This window comes from Poecile atricapillus, chromosome 11 (assembly GCF_030490865.1).
Source record: "Poecile atricapillus isolate bPoeAtr1 chromosome 11, bPoeAtr1.hap1, whole genome shotgun sequence".
NCBI lineage: Eukaryota > Metazoa > Chordata > Aves > Passeriformes > Paridae > Poecile > Poecile atricapillus.
Genome location: NC_081259.1, coordinates 6,334,370 through 6,357,370, shown reverse-complemented (window position 1 = coordinate 6,357,370; position 23,001 = coordinate 6,334,370). Strand labels below are relative to the sequence as shown.

At 46.0% G+C, this 23,001-nt stretch overlaps 1 protein-coding gene across 1 annotated transcript in view; it reads left to right on the top strand.

Moving 5' to 3' along the window:
- Positions 1-399: 399 nt before the first annotated feature.
- The window catches only part of SLCO3A1 (solute carrier organic anion transporter family member 3A1), a 138,895-nt gene continuing 116,293 nt past the window's right edge, over positions 400-23,001 (top strand). Inside the window, exon 1 of the mRNA XM_058846966.1 lies at positions 400-827. Within this exon, the coding sequence (XP_058702949.1) occupies positions 654-827 (174 nt within the window). The 5' untranslated portion in view covers positions 400-653. The remainder of the gene's footprint in view (positions 828-23,001) is intronic.

Sequence of the window (23,001 nt, the reverse complement as noted above, 5' to 3'; positions counted from 1 at the left end):
TGGCAGCGGCAGCGCGATGCGAGTCCCCTCCTGCCGCTCATTTCTTCTCACCTTTAATTTCTGTGGAGCCTCCGTTTCCCTCTGTAAAGGGGCCCTAAAACTGAATGGAACAGGGGACGCACACCGGCAGGGAGTCGCGGGCAGGGCCGATGCGGGGGCATCCTGCCCCCAACCTGCGGGGACAATCGCGGCTGCCAGCGCCGGGCTGGAGCATCCCCGCTCCCTCCGGCCGCGGGTGCGCGGCGGCGCCCGGGGGGCAGCGGGGCCGGGCCGGCCGCTCCCCCCGCCGTGCCCACAGCCCGGGACGGGGCCGCCCCGCCCGCCGCGGAGCCTCCGCCAGCCCCGGCCCCAGCCCCGGCCCCAGCTCCGCGCGTTCCCCGCCCCTCGCCGGCGGGGACGCGGATTCGGCCTGCGCGGAGCCGGCGGAGAGAGGGAGTGCGGCCGGGCGAGGGGAGGGGAGAAGCGAGGAGGCGGCGGCGGAGGCGGCGGCGAGCTGGCCATGGCAGCAGCCCGCGGGCGGAGAGGCAGCCGCGGGTTGCCGCTGTGATTGGCACCCCGAGGAGGAGGAGGAGGAGGAGGCGGCGGAGGAGGAAGGCGCGGAGCAGCCGCGGGGCCCGCCATCCCGCGGCGGCGGAGCGGCGGTGCCCGGGAGGATGCCGGGGAAGCGGGGCTCGGCGGGCGGCGGCGGCGGCAGCGAGCTCCCGGGGGCCGGCGCGCCGCGGCAGCGCAGGCGGCGGAGGAAGGTCTCCTGCTTCTCCAGCATCCAGCTCTTCCTGGTGTCCGAGTGCGCCCTGATGCTGGCCCAGGGCACGGTGGGAGCCTACCTGGTGAGTGCGGCCGGCCCGCAGCCCCCCGCGCCGGCGGGGCTGAGCCGCGGGCGGGGAGCGCAGGGGAAGTTTCCCCGGCGCCGGGGCGGCTCTGCGGGCAGCCCCCCAGCCCGGGGGGGGATAGGGCAGCCCGGCGTTCGGCGGCTGAAATGACTCAGCAGTGCCGAGGGGTCACCCACCCGCTGCCGCCCAACTTGTGCGGCCGGTCCGCGGCACTCGGAGCGCCCGGAGCGCGGCCGTGCCCGGGGCGGGCTGGCACCGACGCCGGGCTCCGGCTGGCCGGGCACTCGGCTCCAGCGCCAGCCTTTCCACTTCACACTGAATAAATGCCGGCAGAAGCTAGAGTGGCATTTATTTCGTGCCTCCCGCGTTACCGCTTTCTCCTCATCCTCTTAAGTGATGCAGCGGTGCGAAGCGCAGCGGCCCCGAAGGTCCCGGTGCTGGGTACAGAACAATCCAAATAAGACTTTAGCGCTAAATCTGCATAGTGAGATGTGGTGTCAGAGGCAGAAGTGTAGTAGAAGAGTTGGGAAGATGTCCATACGGCTGTGCTTGTGCCTTGAAGTGTACAGCCTGTGGAAATGTTCTGCTTCCAGCAGATGTAAGTGTATAAATTTCTGTGATTTAAATTTCTCAAAATAGCTTGCTGGATTTGAGAATTATAGTTTCCATGGAAAAGAAATGTATTCGTAATCTCTGAGGCTTTTTGAGGCCATACACATAATATATTCTACAGTAAATGTAAGAACTCTGCATTTGGTACTTGTATTCAGTATTCAGCATTGCTTCTCTCACATGCTCAAACTACTTATGCAAATTTGTACTGAACGTGATCTATAATTTTTCAAGGTATGTGACTAAACTAACCATGGTTAATACTCCCTCTTAATACGAAATGGAAATTAGAATTCATCTCCATATAATAAAACACAAGTTTAGTTTGAAGCATAGTTGTAATTCCAAGAGAAACTGCATCACATCTGATGGGATAAATTCGGCAGTTCCATACCCTAGGTGAAGTATATGTGGATATAACTTAATTTGTAGGCAGGAACATGCCTGTTTCATGTGAGTAACACCTTAGTAAGTAAATACATTGTTTCCGATGAGTTACTTGCAAAATGAGCTGTCAGTGTGAATGAGTGTAGGATAATCCTTCCTCAAAGTAATAGTCAAGGAAGAGCCCACGGTTGATGTCACCCAGTGGGCACTGGTGTGCCAGGAATGTATGGATCTGCTAGAGGGCTGTATATCAGCGCGCTTCGCTGGGGTGTACAGCGTAGGATCAGCAGCATTAGTCCCTCGTGTGGCATTTTCCTCAAACTCCTGTGCATTGCTCACTCCTCACCAGTTTAGCATTTCTTTTCCTGTTCTCCCCAACTCCTGGGGCGTGCTTCATACCGGAGAGGCGTTGCTGCTCGTTTGGAGTGTTTCACACACGCCAGCCCCACCGCCTGGAAATGAGCACTGCGATTCCCAGAGTCCTCCCTCCTCCAAGGGGTGAACTCCACTGAGGTGCTGCTGTCTCTGCTCCCTGCCTTTCCCCAGGTCTGTGTCCTGAGCAGCATGACGGTGTGTCCCATGGCCAGCGGGACTGGGCAGTGAGGGGAAAGAAAAAAAGCAAACTAAACTCAAAACAATCCCTAGCATGCATAAGCAGTGGCCCAGCTGCACTGGGAAAGTGTTCCTCTGTTCCCTGTATAATTTATCTGCCGTCATTGCAAATGCCATGGAGCTCTTCATACAGTGAGCAGATGCAAATGTGGAATTGCCATTGCAGGGTGAATTTGTGCTCAAAGCAGACCTGCCCAGCGCTGTGCTTGCAGGTGCTGCAGGGGACTGAGAGCACGAGCAGCAAAGATGCTTGGTGGAAAGCATGGAGGACTTAATCCTTTTTGCAGACCGAGTGTCCTGTGGGGCCAAGGACTGCTCTCAGGTGCTGCCATGGGGTGGAATCAGTGGAGGCACTGCAGAGTTGCCCAGGTGTAGCTGCAAGTGTAAATTCATTTGCTCGGGCCTCTGGGATGAGTGGGGCTCGGCGGTGGCTGCTGGGCTGCTCCCCCAGGGACAAATTAGCAGGCGAGACAAAGTGGAGAGCAAACAGAAAGACAGACAGATAGGGAGATGCTGCATAGGACAGGCACAGTGTGTAGTTCTGGGCAGTTGAATAAACTACTAATTTTAGCCTGTCAGCAGTGGGGGAGTTCTGTATTCATGTTTCTGCTTTCCTTGGCCACATGTGTGACTTTCCCTAGTTATTTGTAACTCAGGAAGAGAAACCTTTTTTTGCCTTATAGGGCGACAAGTTGGTTTCCTCAGATTTTGTCTTGTTTGGCACTGGGAGACCATGAGAGCAGAAACTCAGCTAGCTAAGAAAATAAGTCAGGGGCTTGCCTTCTCAGGAGTAATTGAAGAGCTCAGTTTGGATTGGTCTTTCATGTCAGTACATTTAGAAGTGGCTATTGTTATTTCTTTTTAGAGATGTAAAAACCTCCCCTTTTCCATGTTCACTGTGCAATAGACTAGCAGCAACCGCTTGAATATATGCACAAAGTATACATTCATTCATTATGTGGTTTTTAAGCAAGGATCATTCACTTTTATTTGTTCATAAAACATTGTGCTTGCCAACAGGGCTTTATAAATAATAAATGCTGATAAAGATCTATATAAAGTCCAATTCTTTTCCCACAGAACTCAGCAGTGAAAATACCCCAGGATGCCAGCAGTAGATGTCTGTGTTTAAATAGTGCGATGTCTCTGAGGTTCTTCATGTGAAGTTTTAGGGAGTATTTGATCAATGTCACGTTCCAAAATATTTGTCTATTATTATGCTTGCTGTTTTCAAAATGCACTTGTTCCAAAATTACTTGGTGCCATATCCTGCATAGTTTATGCAAATACAAGCCTGCGCTGCTGCTTTAATTTCTGGGGCTGTTGAATACACCCTATTATTTGCATATTCGTGTAAGGTTTTGTGTACACATTTATTTGGCTTCATCTAATTACTCCTGCGTGCTTTTGGAAACTTGAATTTCCCAGCAACTGCAGTGGCAGTGGGGAAAATGCTGCTCATAGTCTGCAGGCATTCCTGCTGCAGAAGTTACTCTGGAATTTTGCAGTAACTTTTAACAGCCCAGCTGATTTCCACCTGCAGTTGCTGTCCTGCAGCGCTGGGCAGTGGATTAAAGAGCTGAGGGTGAGTGGTGCAGATGGCACCAGGAGGGATGGGCTGGAGCTTCCATTCTCCAGCTGGAGCCTTGTGCCTTTTGGGTGGATGCAGCAGTGTGATCAGTCATGCCAGCCGTGCAGTGATGAGGATTTCGATAGGGGTGATTCACATACCTTGGCAACACCTTGCTGCCTGTCTACCTCCCTCCCCGTGAATTCCTACGTGAGCTATATTTTGGAATATTTTCACTGGTAATAACGTTCCAAGTGCTCCTGGCGGTTCATCGCTGAGGCATTTCATCACCCTGCCAGTCAAATCTTTTGCCTAGCCAGTGGTGAAATCATTGCTTGAGCAGAAGGCAGGGAGCTCTCGGTTTGACAGCCACAGTTTGTGGAGCAGGAGTGCAGTTTAATTTCTCTCCCTAGCCTTTAGCCTCGACTCGTTCTGGTTCAGACTGACCTAGTTGCAAGCATCCAACATCTGCCAAAGTCATGGGCTTCTTTAGATAAAGGGCATGCATATGGGAAGCGCGTTGGGAACCAGTTCTGTGGTGTGCTCTGGGGAGCTGTTTTTACAGAGCTTTACTGAGCTGTCTCTGTTTGCTGCAGCTTTGAATGCAGCTATTCATGTGTTTTATCAAGTGATAGAGGATGACTGGCCTGAGCATGGGATGGAAAGGAAAATAATTGGTCCCTCCCAAGGAGGGTGCATTGGTGTTTGCGTGGGAATGAATGCCAAATTGTTTCTTGTTTTGCTGAATGAAAACTTTTGAGCCATGCTTAACTTCCTGGGGAGAGCTTTGCCCGTGCAGCACTGTTTGACTGTAGCCCACAAAAACTCTCTGAACTAAGTGTCTGCAGTAAAATTAGTGCTGTGGGAATCCAGGTGAGAGTGTGTGTATGTGGTCTCTGGGTAAGGCTCCTTCTGTGAAGTTTTATTGTTGCTGAGGTTTGAGATATCAATGAAAATCTAAAAATTGCATCTTCAGGAGGAATATAAGTATCAAAGATAAATACAGAAGTTAATTACCAAAGGGTTCCTGGTGGAACAAACAGAAGTAGGGGCCCTGTGTGATGAACTTCTGGGAGCTGAGGGGTTAACAGCAGAATCTGTCCCTTGGATTTTTTAAGTTGTTTTGCTGTGCAACCCCTTTCTCTCCAAAGTTAAATATAACAAATACAATAATGTGTTCTGTGGTTCAGACATGATCAAAACCTCCTTGAAATCTGGCAAGATCTGCATGGAGGATGTCATTAAAGTCAGTTTTTGGAATACTGCAGTGCTCCAGAGCTTTCTGTTGTCCTTGGTGCTGCACAATAGAATTTGCCTTTGTGTATTTGCAGTCTGAATGGATGGGGTGGGAGAAGTGTCACAGGTGGGGAAACTGAGGCAGAGATTAAGAGCTTGATTCTGTTTCTGAAGCTATTGATAAAGCATTTGATGGGTTGGCAGCAGCAGAACCTGAATGGCTTAGGCATGGGCAGAGTTAACTACAAAAGCAGTTTTTCCTTTTTAATTTATTATTGTTTTTAATAAAGTATTTCTTTTCCTAGAATAAGAATCAGCTTGAAAATACTGCTATCTTTTTTTTTCTTCTCTCCATCCTCAGCTGTGCTTAGTAATAAATTAGCTGTAATATTCATAATTTATTGGTCACTGGGGTAGTTAAAGGGGAAGAAACCCATGGAGTGAAAATAAACGTTTTAGTGGGGATGAATATTGCCAGGCATTGGCTGGTTATTGCTTACCGTTCATTTTCCCTTAATATATCTTCGCTGGCAATGTTATTTCTGGAAAGTTGTTTCTAGTGTGCCTTTCCCATTAGAGAATATTGTCTGTTCTGCAGCTGAGTTGCACAGAAAGTTATTCTAAACTAGATCTTTTGACTACATTCATATTTCTTCTCAAAGAAGCCTTTTGATATTTTTTGGGGGTCCTCTGACTGCAGGGTGGAGCAGAAACCAGATCCAGCTCTGAGTTCTGATGCTTTCAGGCTCCTCCTGTGGGGTGTGCATCAGGAGTGTGGCATGGACACATTAATATAAAAACTTTATTAAAGTTATAGAAACAAATTCCAATCCAAGTGTGGATTTTTGAGTACCAAGAAAATTTGTTAACTGGCATGTATGAGTTGATTAGGAGAAAGGGTTTTTTTTATCTGCTACTAATAGATGAAACGGTGTAGAGGTAACATGCTTATCTCTTACATTATGTATTAGGTGCAATTTGCAATTTACAGTCTGATGTCTTCTTGGTTAAATACATTTAAAGGCAAAATGCACTTGATGTCTAAACATGGACTAATTGATTTTAGTGTTTCTATTATTTTTTAACAGAAAGTTTGGCAGTTCTTGCATTTCTCTGTAAGGGCCAAGTGATGTTTGTAAGCCCTGAAAGAAAGAACGGTTAGAAATGTCCATCATAAAACCAAGGTCTCATTTCTTCTGGCCAGCCTTCGCTTCCAGAATCCCTCCAGCTCTTGCAGGGTGCTTGTGTGACAGGCTCTGTGTGGTTTAATGGCTGCAGTGTTCCTGCAGCTGAGGTTTAAAGGGATCTTGGATTAGAGCAGAGAATGCACTGGTTTGAAGGGCTGTGCCATTTGTGGTTTGGAACTTTATGCAGTGTGATTCTTTTAGTGGTCCTGTAGCCCCTGTCCCAGAGAGAGCTCAGTGGAGCTGTGATCCCTGCCCTTCTCTGCGAGCTCTGTTTCCCAGAAAGGGCTGTCTATCAGGTTTGTATGGGCTTTATTTTCCCTTACTTTCAGGATATTGTAAAGGACCAAAAGCCAACTTCTGTCTGCTACAGCAGTGTAAATTTATTGCTTCAGAAGGGTTATTCTGCAGTTCAAGAAGAATTTGTCCTCTGTGTATTGTAATCCTTACTTGTAGACTCCCTGGTCTTCTGCTATTCCTTCACAGGAAGATGAAACAATTGCAAACTATTTAGTGGGTGAGGTTGCACCTTGGATGAATTAGTGTAGCTTTGTCTCCTGATCAACACCAGACAAAGCTACAAATGTTATATTTTAAGCATCATCCTAAGAAGTTTAGATAAACGTGATAGTACTTTGTGTAGTAGCTGCTTCAGTGAAGTTTGGAAGACTTAATTTTTCCTATTGCACAGAAAAATGGGCCAGTGATTTTGATTTACAAGGCTTCATTATAGCTCTGCAGCAAAACCAGGACTAGAACCCCAAGAGTCCCGTCTCCAGGTCACCTTGTAACAGCCACTAGATGCTCTGTCTCTTTGTAGAGAGGCAGTGCAAAGCAAATAGTGGTGCCTGCTCCAGCGAGGGGAGATTTCTCAGTGCCCTGCTCCATGTGCTGTCAATAGGATCAATAGCGATTGCAGGCTGTTCAGGAAGCTCCTGGAGTGTCTGGCACTCCTCCCATCCATGCTGGGAGGGCTCTGCCCGCTTATGGGAAGCATTCTGTAGTGTTCAGAGAGCTGGTCCCTGCATCCAAGCTGTTTCTGTTAGAGAGGATGGAGAAAAGGAATGTTCCTTTTCCCCAGATGTTAAGCAGATATGCTGTTGTAACCATACAGAGGTAAGGACTTAGAGCACAGGTCTGGATCTGCCTCTCCTCACTCAGCAAACTAGGAAACACATCAGAACTAAAATCAGATTTTCTAAGCTCTCCAGTTAGCATCTTTTTTTTTTTTTTCTCAGCCTTATTCTTGACTTGATGTGCTTCAGCATTTTGCCACCTGAGTATTCCCTGCTGAAGTGAGGCAGGCAGCCCCCTCCTGCTATTGCACAGTGCCCACTGAATTGGAGTTGAAGATCTTTTACTGAGCTTCTGTTGCAGCACTGCCTGAGCACTGTCATTTATTTTAGATGACTGCAGTGCAAAAGGAAAATATTTGTTTCAGGTTTGCTTGAATGTTTATCATCATTGTTATTTTCAAGAAAAATAGGAATTTGCTTTGGTTTCTGTATTTCCCCTCTGTTGCCTCTCCCTTCATAGCAGCCTTTTAAAACCTGACCGAGCATCCAGCTGATTTACCTGTATTTTTTTATTGCCATCTTGGTGTATGCAGCTATCACCTGGATGATTTTTGTGTGTTTGCAGGCACAGTGGCTCTTAGATGAGGGCTGGTGTGGGAGCACAGGAGTTGTTATTCCATGCTACATCTGTTTCCTGGGCAAGGATTGTTGGAACTGACTTATTTTTAATATTTTTTGAAACACTTACCAGGCTGTTCACCAGTATAATTCATAATTCCTTAGTTTACTGAAAGTGAAAAAAAAAGACTTTAAATTGAGTTTTATGGTGATCCATCAAGTGAAGTTTTTGACAGAACCTGGAATTCAGTTGTATTGAGGTATTCATGACTCACCCAGTTTCTGAAGCAGCTGTGGCAGGTTTGTTTTTTGGTGCTTTGATGTTTGTGTCTGAATCCAACATTTCCTTTAGTTGTTTTTTATTTAAAGGCAGCTACAAACACTGCCATAAGGAAACTGAAAGCTTGGCTGTTGAGAAGAGATGTGTGGTGTGGGTGTGGAAGAATACAGAAACCTTTCAGAAATGTTTCACTTTTCATTTTTCAAAGATGAATAGTGGTATATTTGTGGCATACTTCTTTTTTTTTGTCCCCCACTGAAAGACTTTAGTCTGAATTGAAATCAGCACTGGGTTTGGATGAATATAGAACAAACAGCCTTGAAATGCATGTTGCATTTGTGTATTTTAGGATGATACCTAACATTTTAAGGCCCGGAGAACATGAAACAATGTGGAATTGCTTTCCAATGGAGGGTGGCAGGTAGTGGTGCCTTCTGCATTACTAAAACAGAGGAATTCCTCTATGATTTTATGATTAAGGTGAAAAGTAAGTATTTTTCCTGATGTCCTCTTGGAACATGTGTCAGATGGAGCTTTTCAAGCTCTCAGCTGGCAGGAGCAGCTATGTTCAAACACAGCATGGCCAGGGGATAGCAGTGGTTTGCCACAGCAGGACAGAGTTCTGAGTTTTCTGTAATTTCAGATTTATTTCATCCCTTTAATTCTCCAAAGGAAGAACAGGGAGTGAGAAAACATAATAACTTAATAGTTTTGCAACCTGTCCTGTTAAACAATGAATGGTATTTGTTTTCTCTGGTGGAACTTTACCAGGAAGGGCTGCAGAAAGATTGTCTGGAATTCTTGTTTTTTATTTCTGAAAAGGAGGATATGAAATAGTTGCTACCTCTTTCCACTTCTCAGCTTCATGCAAACATAGTTTGGCACATCATTAGCAGGAGACCAGAGCTTTGCTTGGGAGCATTTTGGTGCTGGAATGTGGACTAAACCTCACGCTTTGGCTTGAAAGGAATCTCTGAAGGGAGCTGCAGGAGGACTGGCATGTGCCTTGCATGGGACAGTAGCAGAGCAAGTCCCTGTACTCCTGAAAAAGCAGCAGAGGTGGATGTGCTCATGTGCCTGTCTGCGCTGAGAAATGCCAAGGGAGAAGAGGGCAAGCATTTAAAACTTTCCAAGAGAGAAGCTAAAGTACTGACTGAAAGAAAATTATTTTGAAAAACACTAAAGGGGAATGCCTCTGGTGGTGTCCTGCGGCTTCTTATACCCTGCTGCTAAGTTTCAATCGGCTAGAAACATGCTCACTTCTCATCCTGGCATGGTCTGAGTGTTGTATGATGATGCATTGAGGTGCCAAATTAGGGATGGATCCTTTCTTATGCAGTAATTTGGAAAGAACAGAAAATTTCGGTATATAACTAAGGTTTGATTTTTAAGGAGAAAAAACTTAAGATTTCCAGTTTTTCAATCCTTACAGTCAATACAGCTTGCTTCTCATCATCTGACTGAGCTGCAGGAAGAGCTTTAATTGTTGTGATTTAGGAAAGCTATTTTCTCCAAGTTATTTTTCAAACTTTAACACTTTTCGTGTTAAAGGGTGTCCACCTAGCTTGGTGAGATGTTGTGGTAGTGTGTTAACCTTGGTCTGCAGCCAGATCCTCACCCAGCTTCTCTTTCACTCCCTAATCAATTCAGAGGGGGCAGAAAATGAGGTGAAAAAGCTTGTGGGTTGAGATAAAGCAATTACTGTCAGGGATAAAACAGACTTGACCTGGGAAAATTAATTTTCATTGCCAGTTAAAATAGATTTTGATGTTTAAAACAAAGCCAAAATTCAAAACACCATATTCCCACCATCCCACCCCTTTTTTTTTCCCCCTAGGCTCTCTGGGAGTATGTCTCTATCAGATCCTCACTGTGCTCTGCTGGGAGAGCATCCACCCTCGCCATGAGCTAAAGTAAGCCATTAATCATGTTTGAGCACTGATGTGCTCTTTGCAGAAGTGTTGGCTGCTGTTGTGTAAATGGTTTCCCCTGTGCTTGGATCCTGGCTGCACTTAGTGATCACTCGCTGGTTTTTGTGGTGTCCCACTGGGCAGCAAGGTTCAGCCCAAGGAGAAGCGAAACTTGGTGGTGTTCTTTCTGTCCTGCAGGCACTGTCTGTAAAATGGGATTTTTGTGGGACTCAACCTTCCCGTAGCCTATGCCAAATGCTGTAGCTTGTGGTAGAGAAAGTGCTGGACATACAGGCCCTTTCTGAGAAATAGTGGGCAGTGTTTTTAGGGCTTACCAGCAAAGGAAAACTGTGGGTTTTGTTGTTGTCTTGTCCAGCGTACAGGGCTGAGAGTGGTTAATTACAATGGGCCTTTCAGCCTCTGCATGAGATGCACACTTTGTTTCCTGCTGCCTATGGCTAGTTATAATGCAGGTCCTTATGTCTGAAGTCAGTGCAGCTGCTGGCTGAGGGACAGGAGCTTCAGCTGAAGGGATGCCTTGTCTAGGGGTGCTTGTTTGTGAAGGGCAGTGGTGGCTGTTTGGGTGATCCTGTAGATGGTCTCATCCAAGGTGCTCAGTGCAAGGAATGCCCACTGAGCTCAGTTGTGTTCCTGCAGGAACCTGCCTTGTCTTGTGGTCTCCAACTCTGGTCCAAAGATGGGTGTTTGGACCACAAGTTTCTATTTTAGCTATCAAAATGTGATACCAAAACCACATGGCTGCTTGGGTCAGCCCTTGGGTCACAATGCAACCTAAATAATAGTCTAGGTTGGGTTTTGGGTTTTCTTAGTTCTCTTTCTATAGTCTGTGATATTTAATACTATTAAAAAATTGTAACTCAAAGGAGCTGCTTAGGGTTACTGAAAAGGTTTCCCACAGTCTTTGGGATTGAAAGACTACCAGCTTCAGAGATCTTGAGAGCAAACGCTGAAAGTTTTCAAATATTCCATGGAGCCAGATAAACCGTTCACTTCTGTGAGTTAATTTGCGTAATTGAGGCCTCTTCTGCCTTGACAAATCACTGTGTGAATGAATGGATTCCAAAATCAGCCTGGGAGTTATTTGATGGCTACTAAAGTAAAGCCACACTAGCAAGCCATGTGCTAGAGGCACAGTTTTGTGGGTTTTCTGTGTCATTTGGCACAACTGCACAAGGTTTCTCAGATGCTGGCCGTGTACAGAAGTTCAGTGTTTTCCATGGCTTAGGATGCATCAAGGCTCCTGTGTTGCACTTAATCTCAGTTCTTGCACTTAGCAAGAAGGCAGAAGTTTAAATTTTTGTTTTGCTTTTTCTTTTGGAAGCATTTGGGCCTTATGGTGTAGCCTCCCTTATTTAAGATGGCATTCATTGATTTGAATTATTCAGCTTAATTCAGTGCTGGACAAGCCTTTTGCCAGAATTTTGATTTTGCCTTCTTATTTAAACAGATCCCTAATGAATTACTGTAGCTGTATATAATGACTCTTGGGAAATACTGGATGCAGCCTCTAGAATCAGTTCTGTGTGCTTTCAGATTGCAAACTTTTGAAGTCTATCCCTGAACAGTGCCCAGGGTCCCTCGTCGTTATCCAAGTTTTCCAGATACTCCCACATTAATAGACTGCATCTTTGGTGTCTGTGGGCAGCTATCCAGTGAGCAGTTGGTTAGCAGGGTAACAACTGGGAGATAAACCTGGATGCAGAGTTCTTCCTGGGATTTGGTATAAGGTTGTATGGTCTCATGCATGGAAGTTTTTTTCCCCAGGCTCTCCTACAGTGTTTCCAGTGCAATACTTCTGTATCTCCATGTTCAAACTGACGTGCTCTGAGTTGACTTTACAGCTGGGGAGAGTGGTTGGCCAAAATGGACAGAAATGTTCTGAAAATAGCTTGTGGCAAAGTGTGGTCTTCTGGTTTAGCTAACCAGGTCTTTTGACATGAATGGAGTGTGTCTGGTTACTTCAGTACTTGAACTCAGATTACTGTTGATCAAGTTTTTATGGATTTCTGTAAGGGATCACACTGAGGCCTCAAGGAATAGGATCTTTAAGAGGTGCTCAGAACTTCACTACACTGGAAGTGCAAAAGAAACTAAAATAACATTTGATTTCTTTTTTTGCCCCATATAGTTCATAGATTCAGACACTTTCAATTTGATTCTCAGCATCCTAATTGTGTTCAGAACTCTGGGTATCCAGACAGTGTCACAAAATATTAGGTTCACGGAGTGTTTCCAGGAGTCCTGTCACTGTGTATTTCCCCGACTTCCTCCTCACCCCCACTGTTCAAGCTCAGAGATTAAATTATGGAGGAACAGCAGCTTGATTCCTCTGAACCAGTACTGGCGAGGTAGATTCTGTTGATGGTGGCATCTTGGCAGGAACAGAGGAACATTCCTGCCACATGTGGGTCATGTTTTCAAGCTAAGCTCTTACTTTGCAGCTGGCTGTCCTCACCTGTCATGTCCAGACTGACTCCATCAGTCTAGACCAATATTTGTGCCCAGAGAAATCTGGATTTCTTCACATTTGGACAATGTGACATGTGGCAGACTTGGGAGAGGACAGCTTAGCCCATGGGGTAATGCTTGTTGGCTGAGGAACAACTACTATTTGTATTTTGTGGTGAAGGTGCAGATCAGGCATGCTTGGGCTTATTTCCTGGCTTTGTCATGGACGTCTCCAAGCCTTCTTTGGGCTTTTTCAATCAGCAAATGTGCTGTCTGTGCTATCATCAAGTTCCATGGTCATCTGGTGGTCTAGGGCTCTGAGCTGCTCCAGTGATGGTAACTGGGATGAAGGAGGCCCCAGGCTTGGGCCCTGAACCAGGTCTCCAGCAGTTATCATAACAGGCTGAACTAAATTAATAAATGGGATAATAACTTTGTGCTGCCCTACCTGTGATGATGCTGCCTTGCTGCTGAATGGTTTCCTTCCCTGTTTCCTTCACACCTGCCTGAAATGTCAGGACTGAAACATTTAGCCTTTTGCAGTTTGAGGCTTGACTAGAAAAGAGTGCTTTACACACTCTTTGGTAAGTGATGGATTTTAAAAGAGCCTGAGGGTGTTATTTTCAAGGATGTTTTCTGAGCCATACTGTCATTGACAGAAGTGACTTACTCCAAGTGTCTCTTTGAAAATGGGACTCTTGTTCCAAAGCCACTAAAGTGCTTTTGAAAAATATCCTTCCCTGTTACTGACTCAGTGGTGTCTAGCTTCCTTTAAAGCAGGGCAAAATTAGAGTCTAAATGTTATGTGCCTGGCTAATAAATTGTATTGTAATTAGTACCTTGGGGAGGCAGGAACCAGGGAGAAGCTGAGTATAAAGAGAATTAACTTCATGTAGAAGCTGTCTGCAAAGGATGAGTGAAGAACTGAAAGTAGATGAAAATGTGGGATTTGAAGGGGCTGTGGAGGTTGAGAGAACCCAGACTGGGAAAGTTCAAGGAGAGAAGAGAGAGCGCTCATGTTGGCTGCAGTAACCGTTAGTTAGTGGATGTCTCTGGCTTTGTGTTGAATGCTGAATGTTGAATTCCCACTCTCTAGTGCCTGAATGATGGATTCCTCCCAGAATTTGGTGTGTCTCTAGGAGCAGTGATCCTCTGTGGGAACCCCTCTCCTATTGAGCTTTTGCTTGTGTCAGACTCTGATAGGTAAATGGAAGAGGTGGGAACTTCTGTTTTCCTTGCATGTGCTCATTAAAGTTTTTCAGGGTCTGGTGATTCTACAGTAAATAGATTTAAGATCACCTTCAAACCATGACTTGCCTGTTTACACCATGGCTCTCCTTGCTCACCTCCCAGCCTGCCTCTCCCTTTAGTGAGAAGTTTGGCAACAGCCAGCACAAGGTTCCTGTTTGTACCCTTGGCACTGCACAGAAACACAGTGAAAAGGAGAAATGAGTTGTTTGTGAACAGTTTTGTAGGAGGGTGTTAGTTAGCAAGGCAGCAGGATGACACGGACAGTGCTTGTGTGGGCTGCAGGGTGTGAGGTGGGGATAAGCAAGCGGCACATGTGGCTCTGGGGCAAGCTTGGGGTGTTGCTGGTTGGGTGCTAGAGAGACCCCAATTCCACGTGCAGAAGTTTACAGTGATTCAGTATTTCTTTTATGAGTTGTCACAAAGTGCTGTGGAATGGCAGAACAATGTGGCCATTTTGTTGTTTCCCTTTTAAATGGCTTCCTACGTCCCAAGGCGTACTAAATTAAAGCATTTGATGCACTGGTTGATGAGAAAAGCCTCAAACTTCTCCCTAAGCTGAATTCCCATTTGCTGCAGCCAGGCATCCTTTCTGCTGGGTAGGGACTAGAGCAAAAGAGATAGCAGAAGAGGAGAAAAGTAGTAGGACTTGTCAGGAAAGCTCCTCTCCCAGCATACAGCCTTTATATAATCACCGTTGTCCTCCAACCGTGAAAACTGAACTCGGCTTCCTTCAAAGCTTTTATTAATGCTGCCTCTGAGTGTCCTGCCTGTGTCACTTCTGCCCTGGTTCATGCCTGGCAGCTGGGAATGCTTCAGCAACCAGCTCCACAGGCCTTGCTGCTTCATCTGCACTGTGGCACAGCTCAGGTGCAGCCCTTAGCCCCGAGTTTAGCTCTTGATCATAAATTAAGATAACGTGAAGCCCTTCACGTGACAGGTTTCCTCATCAGGCTTGCATTATGGTTTCTGCATGGTAAGTACCCTGTTGATAGTAGAAATCCTACTCTGCAGGCATGGAAATGTTGTGTTAGGAAGTGTTTTATTAGATGAACAAGCAAACCTGCATTCAGCTGTGGAGGTGGAGAAGGGAGGGTGTTGCAGTGTGACAGCTTGGGATTGTGCCTCTCCAGTGGTAGTACACAGTCCATGTGATAGTATATAGGAAGGGGGATTTTTCCTGTTAAGAGTCTTCCAGGGACATGAATTTCATCTCCTTCTCTCAGCTGGAACCCAGCATTATGGTGCCCATTTTGCAGAGTTCCAGCCCCATGTATGAATCTTGCTGCCAGTTCTGTATGTGGCTGGGAGTGCTATAGGGGCCTGCATTTAAATGATACACTTTGAATTCCTTTTCATCTGGCTTTGTACACCTACTTGCTGGCCACAGGAAAAAAGAAAAGAGATCCATAATGTGTCAGAGATGTTCCAGCAGCTTTCCCTTGGCTGTTTACTTTGACAGAGAGATTGGCTGCCCCTGCTCACCAGCCCCTGCTGCGCACTTATTCCACATGGAATTCTTCATCCTCCAGGTCTGAAATGTGCCGGCAGCGCTGTTCTGTGCTACAGTTTTTAAAGCATGCAGAAATGCAGCTACAGGGTTGAGGTTTGTGCTTCTTTGCATGTTTATGATGTGTTATTTGGCTGCCAGGGAAAATGACATAACATTTAAAAATAAGTAAGGATTCAAATATCTACTGGCTTTGTTGTAAGTGTGCTACTCAAGAAAAGTTTGTGCTAAAAATGGATTCTGGCACTGGGTGTTTTTATGTAGGTACCTTGTCAGGGACTAAAATACCACCTGCTTCCACACAGTGAGGTCAGTATTGAACAGCAGACTTGGAGGCAGAAAGCTTGTGTGGACACAAGTCTGTGGTTGTGATTATAGTATCACTGTAGGCTGGGGCTTTAAAAGGTTAAGAAACTAGATTTTGGCTGTGGTGTGCATCTCCTTCAGAGCAGCAGAAAAAGCCTTTCGAGTTCTGCTGAGGCAGTTCTGTGTGGCCTGGCTCTGTACCTGGGTCTGCTCTGAGCTGTTGGTGACTCAGGCTGACTTTCCATGATGAACGTGAGGGGGTAGCTGCAAATAACACCCCAGAGATCTTTTTGTTCACACCACTGTAAATGGGGCACTGCGCCTTCCCTTCCTCGGGAGAGCTGGGAAAGGGGGTCAGCCCATTGTGTCCCATGCAGGATCTGTAGGAAGCAGATGAGGAAGGTACTGACAGCCCTGCCTGCGTGGCTGTTTGTGCAGTGAGTGCCTGGCTCAGAGGTTGGGTTTGTATGCAGTGTATTTGGTCAGGGTGGATCCCAGTTTCACCAGAGCAGTGGAAAATGCACATTTACCTTTCAGAGGCAGGTGGCTTTTTTTCTGGTTTAAGCTATTTTGAAACAAACTGTGGCTTTGCACTGATGTATCTACTTCTGACCAAACAGGATATCTTCCAGGGGTGCTGAGTGCTCTTTGCTCTGTTTGCAGTGTGCAACAGCCTGGAGCATCACTGTGTTTGTGGCACAGCTGTGAAACCCTGTGAAAGGTGCCCAGGTACACTTGTTTTCTGCCTTGTGTGTTGTCCGAGGGCCAGTGGCACAGGGTGCTGTGGCTGCTGAAATGTGGCGAGGAGATGCACAGTGGGCTACAAGAGATGGCAGGAAAGTTTTCTGCTTGAAGCCAGAGGAGAAGAAGGTTGCCAAAAATGTGTGCCTTGCCTCAGCTAGAAGTGTGATGTGCTGTTTCTCTTGCTGCATGGTGCAGTACCCTCTCTTCTCAGGACCTCAAAATCCTGACCTTGAACATGTGCTTAATTTGGATTGTGTCAGTAACCTCAGAGCTGGTCACTAGAATATAGAATGAATTTTTCACACCAGTGAGGCACAGATCCAAGCTGCAAACTCCTCATGGCACCGGTACAGTAACTTGCAGATTTTTCGAGTGCTGGCCTAGAAACAGCGCAGGCACATGCAGCAAGAGCCAAGCTAATAACACCCTACTTTCAGCAGGGGTTCAGCTGTGACATCCATTATCCCTGTCATGTGAATGCAAATTTCTATGCAGGGATGATTTCCAGACCTTGAGCAGAGCCAGCTTGGGTGTGTTCATATCACCACCTTTTTTTTGCTTTCCCTTATGTTCGTGTGCCCAAAGCCAGCACAGGTGTTGGCATCTGCAATGAAAATGTATTTTAAGTTTCTACTGACTGGACCAGGAAAGGTGTCCAAACAAGTGATCAGCAGCCTGAGACAGGAGGTCCTGATGCCCTCATTACTTCAGTAGGGTGAGGAGCAGAAAGAACAGCTGTTGCCTGGGTTTGGACAAAGGGTATTAAGGTTGTTGCCCTCTTCCCAGCCATCTGATGGGGAAGGAACAGGAAAAATGCCAAGGAGGTGGCTGCCTTGTAAAGTTTGTAAAACTTGCAGAAGTTTGGCTCAACCACAAGTGATCCATCTCAAGGCTGGAACTGTGGAGCAGGAGGATGTCAGAGCAGAAGATCAGTATTGTTCCCTTGGGCTTGAAGCCTGAGCCTGGTGGCTGTGGGAAGGAGGGTGACCGAGCCCCTGGGGACCAGCTCTACAGGAGAAGATCTGTGAAGTCTCCCAGTGATGGGATCACATTTTCCCCATCCTGCACAGCTTCTGGAAGAGAGGACAAGGTGACACCTGAAGAAGTGGGTGGACACACCTGGAAGGTGCAGCACTTCTGGCATGGTCCCTTTGGCTCTTCAAGGAATCTTGCGTTTCCCAGCTCCGTAATGGAGACTGTGGGAGATGGTTTGTGTTTGTTTTCCTTTGGGAACTTAGTTGCCAGGCAATTATTTTACACCCTGTAGCACTGCAGACATGTCTCTTCAAGTCCAATCTCTTACCACATAACTGAGAAAATGTATTTTACATTAAAAAGAAGCCTTTTGAAAAGGCCCTTCAGGCGTAAAGTCAATGTGTTTTCTATATATAACCCAGTATTATTAGTACAATGAACTTAACTGTAGACTCTGTGGGTGAATATGACTTGATCATTGGAGAGACGAACAATATGATATTCATTTTCAATGTACTGTGTCTCTGACTCCATAACAGTGCTCCCAGCCTTCAGTTCATTTCTTAGTGATAAACTGGGGCAATAGGGTAAAGCAGGTCTGTGGATTGTATTTTTGCTGAGCACTAATATAAAATAAACAGCCTATAGAGAAAACAAATTTACCTTGGTTCAGAAAGGCTGAAGTCTGTAGATTTGGGACAGACAGGAATGATGAATGTGAGCATGTATTATTGAAATAAGTGCAGAATGGCATGGCATAAGCTTCTGTGGATTTAGTTACACAAGTTGCAATACAAATTGCTTTGGCTGGAAAGTTTTAAGGTGGTGATTGATTTATTTTTCTTTGATATGGGTCATTTATCACTGTGTGCGTTATTTGAGACATTTTCCTTTTTTAATCATTGCAGAGTGTTTTGGGGTGGTGTTAGGAGGCCCCTTTAGCCCAGGCCTGTTTGATGTCAGTCATCTGATCCAAATGTGTGTGTGGAGCCTGCCGTGGCTCAGTAAGAGAAGGAGACAGCGCAAACATGCTACAAGTTTTAATCACTTCTAGTTGTTGTATGTTGCAGTGTGTTCACAGAAAGCCAGAAGGCTGGGTTACATGATCTTTTCTAATGCCCAGCCTGCTTTCTCTGTGAGCAAGGAGTGCAGCTGCCCAAACTGGTGTAGTTTTCAGTGGTCCAGTTGACTGATCTGGTATAGACCCAGTCTGGAGGAGCATGAATTTGTGGTGAAATAGCAGCCACACAGTTGATCTGTCCAAGAGCTACATCTTAGTGGAGCTGCTGTCGAAAACTGAGTGGGAGATGTCTGGAGAACTGGGAGTCATGGAAGAAGGCAGCAAAGCACTCAGAAGGCTGAGTACAGTGCTGCAGTTGAAGTACTGGCTGGTCAGAGCCCCAGTGACCTGCTGAGGGACAGATGTGTGCACATAAGGGTGGCAGGCAGGCACATTGCCATAGGAAGCTGTCGTTTCAGTGCCATTCCTGTTTTCCTGGGTGCTGGCAGTGTGCCATGGTTACAGTGCTGGCCCTGCCTCTGTCCTTGTGCCTGCTCTGCACCTGTCTGCTCCTGTGGGTGATTTCACACCAGTGACTTCTTGGGGTCAGGCTGCATGATCTGCTCTGTCCTATCTGCATGAGTGTTACTGGCTGCTGTCTTTGCTTCCTGGTAACTGTTCTGATCTTGAGTTAGAAGCTTTTTTAAACTAAATACCCTCTTAGTCGACTCCCTCCATCCCTGACTATAGAGCTGTGTAAGTTGACGTGGGTCAGGAAGTAGCAGCTTCACAGCTGTGGGCTCCTGGTGTTTCCCTGCTGTGTTTTAGCTAGAGGTTGTCCATCTGAAGCTGCTGTGCTGCTGCACCATCCCATGGCCCATGGCCCTGCTCTTAAACAGGATCCACATGGGCTGTGCTCTAGAGTGATCAACCTGGCATCAGCACACAGGGACTTTTATAATCCTCACAGCCTTTTCATGTGACATCAGTATTTTACAGGGACCTGTGGTGTCTTTTACAGTGTTTTATGTAACTCTGGACAAACAGTGTCTGGGAGTGGTGATGGTTGGTCTGCTGGGGAACAGGATTGTGAAAGGAAATATGGGCAGTACGGTGTTTTTATCCCAGAGTTACAAGGGTGCTGGAAACAACTCACACAGAAACTGCAAGTTTAGTCAGGTTAAACCTTATATGCAGGAAGTCCCATAAAAGTGGAGCATGGAGGGTAAGGGAATGATTTTAGCCATGGGCAGGGCTTTGTTTTGTATAAATGCAGGTAAGATCTCTGCTATGCTAATGCTGATTTTGTAGTTGGTCTTTATAAGGACACAGCCAATGTCATAGTAAGAGTTTGGGCTGCAGCCACCCTGGATAAAATGCAGTTGTGTTCCTGTTGTTCTCTAGCTAAGAATCTGCATGTTGACAGTTCAGTTAGCAGCCCTATTTTTATTTTGGGATTTTTTTTTTCCCTTCACTATGACTGTCAGTTTTGGAGGCTACTCTGCTGATGCTGGTCTCAGCATTTTGTACTTGGATGCTATTTTCTTCTGGATGCTCAAGGCTGGAATGATGGATTTGTTCTTTCACCATACCCTCTGCTCCTCATAGCCCACTTAGCAAAGACAGAGCTGGTAGCATTGGGTAGCAGTGCTACAGCCAGAAGGAGAAAAGTGGGAAATGCAGTGTGGTCTGGCTAGAGGAATAAGGAGAACTGCCAGCTTTTATCAAGAGAGTTGGAATTTGCCCTGAGTTGTTGTCCTCCTCCTGCTTTTGTTTCAGTCTTTTCCTCAAAGTAAAGCAAGAAAGTATTAGGGGATGTTGAGATTTTTTTTCCCTACTATGAGTGGATTAGCTTTTGTAAAAAGGAAAAGAATGGCTGAAGTCCCACTGGAATAAGAGTGGAATGAGAATTGGGACTCTGGTTTTAGTTCCCTAGTTTGTCACCAATTAACTGTCTCTGTCACTGTGAATTGCACCTGGAAATGGTGTGGGTTTTTGTATCTCAAACCCAGCTGTCCAAAATCTGACCCTTTTGAGATCTGGCACCCACACGTTTCTAAACACCATCCTGCTTTGTAGATACTTGTATGTGTGTATGGTAAAAGCCTAAAATTTGGCAGCCAGGTCAAAACGTGGGAGACTTCCAAAGCTAGTTAATACCAGTTGGCCTTGGGAAATCACTTGTGTTGGCTTTCAATCTTCCAGCCTAAATTATTCCATCAGAAATTAATTTTGTTGACTGTACTTGTCTCATTAATAGTTGGCTCTCTACCTCAGTTTACACAGCTGTAATGAGTAATCATGAGTTTCCCATCTAGGTACAGCTCAGAAATGAGCATCACAGACATAATTTTGCATGCTCAGAGCTGTATATTGATCTTGGAGTGATTGCTCAGTCTGTCAAAATTGTTGTTCGTGGGACCCCAGCGCCAGCCCCATTAGACCACACCTTGCAACAAAACCATGGATGATAAATCCTTATCCATGGTGGAAGGTTTGGAGCTGTAGATGATCTTTAAGGTCCTTTCCAGTCTGAGCCATTCCCTGGTTCTATCTCCCATGGGTGCCTGGTGGATCTGCCTGTGGCTGTGGGATGTTGTCTGTATCCCCCCTCCTTGGCGTGCCTTGCTCTGAGAACACCAGCATGTTTTCTAGCAGTGTCTGCTCACCTGCTCAGCTCCCAGAGTGTCCCTGCAGAATGTGAGCTCCAGCACAGGCTGCTGGAGCAGGGACAGGCTGTGCTGTGCCCTCGCACAGAGGACACCGCTGTCCCTCGTGAGTCACGGAGCTATTTCATCCCAACAGGGACCTGCACCTGGTGTTGCAGGCAAAGTGTTGATCTCCTCTCCCTCTGACAGCACACCTGGCTCTGGCATGGGAAGAATTACTGCTCTTGCACTGCCTTTATTCATAGGATTTGATTTTTAGGTTTCTTTCTCCTTGCCTTCCTCAGCTCTGCTCTTTAGCTGGGGAGGATTACATTGGTGGTGGTATAAAATGCCTGTATGAGAAGAAGGCTGGAGATCTGACTTGGACACTTATCGCAGTCAGGTTTGGGAGCTTTTGCTTATGCAAAGCACCAGAAGTGTTTCCATTTCCATTTTGTTGTTTCCATTTTCCATGTTGTTGCTGATGGGGCTGTCTTTGTCCAGCTGTGCCCTGGTGTGCCCTAGCAGAGGCAAACTGCCCCCAGAGAAGAACTGCTGTCAGAATACTTTAAAGTCGGTCAGGCTGGCTCCTGCTTCGTGAGATTTATCAGCAAAGATTTTCAGTGCCTCCAGTGGGAGGCTATTTTTATTCTATCCAGGGGCTACCTTCTGCTCGGAGGTCTTTATCACTTTTTTTTTTTTTTTTTTGGAATAGAGAAACCTGCCTCTTTTAGGACAACCCTAAATACCTTCATATTTTGCAGTGTGAAAAAGTAGATAGTATTTTATTCAAGGTAAAAGATTTTGGCATTTCTGTGACATGTTCAAGATTTCTTTTGTTGTTTTTTTACTGTAGAAGAGGGACACTGCCACAGACATGAGTACCCTATTTTCTCCCTTGGGTGGGGCTGACAGCAACTGAGATACTTAATGGTTCATCCTCCATGCTCTGATCAGTGCAGTGACTGTTGCAGAAAATCCACATTGTGTTTCACTGCACCATGTAATAAAGATTGGAAGAGCTCTCAAGAGATGATCTTGTTCATTTTCCTGCCCCATGGCAAGATCAGTCATACCTGTGTCTTCCCTGACAGATGCTGGTCTGTGCTCTGTTGAAGACCTCTGCAGCCTTTCCAGGCAGCATGTTTCAGTGCCTCACACTCCCTATCAGTAAAATCTGGTTTCTCCCCACCTTGTATCTAAACTGAATCATCTCTGCTGCAGTTTAAACTTGTCACTTCTTGTCCCATCCATTTTGAATTCAAAGAACAGGTCATTCCTTTTTGCAGGAGTGTTAAATATTTGAAGACTTTTCATGTGCTTCTCTCTTCTTAGTGTTAAATACCCACAATTTGTTAAATCATCCCTTCTTCATGGTGGATTTAAATCTTCTATGTAAACCTTAATTGGCCTGTCTTCTCAAAAATACTCTGTGACAATCCCAGTCATTAACTAATCCACAAACAGTTTAAACCCTTTGATCAGCATTTTATTTATATACTTGAGTAAAAGCATTCAATGCCAGCTAAACTGCCTGTTTGTGCATCACTGTCTCTCTGAGTGGCTCGATGGCCTTGTGCTGGTCTGCAAGCAAAAAGTCTAATCTACAGGGTTTTCTGCTGCTCCCTAACTGCAATTCATTCCAAGGGAAAGCTTGTGTGCCTGGCAGGATGCAAAGCTCAGTGTGGTTTGTGCCTTGGTTCTCTGGGACAGTGCAATGTGAAGGTTGTGCCTTCAAATAGAAAGGGAGACTGACAAATCATGGAATCATGGGTGTCTGCAGGCATCCAAAATGCACACTGATGGGCACAGGAATTCGGAAGTGACATGTGCTCAGACAGGTGGC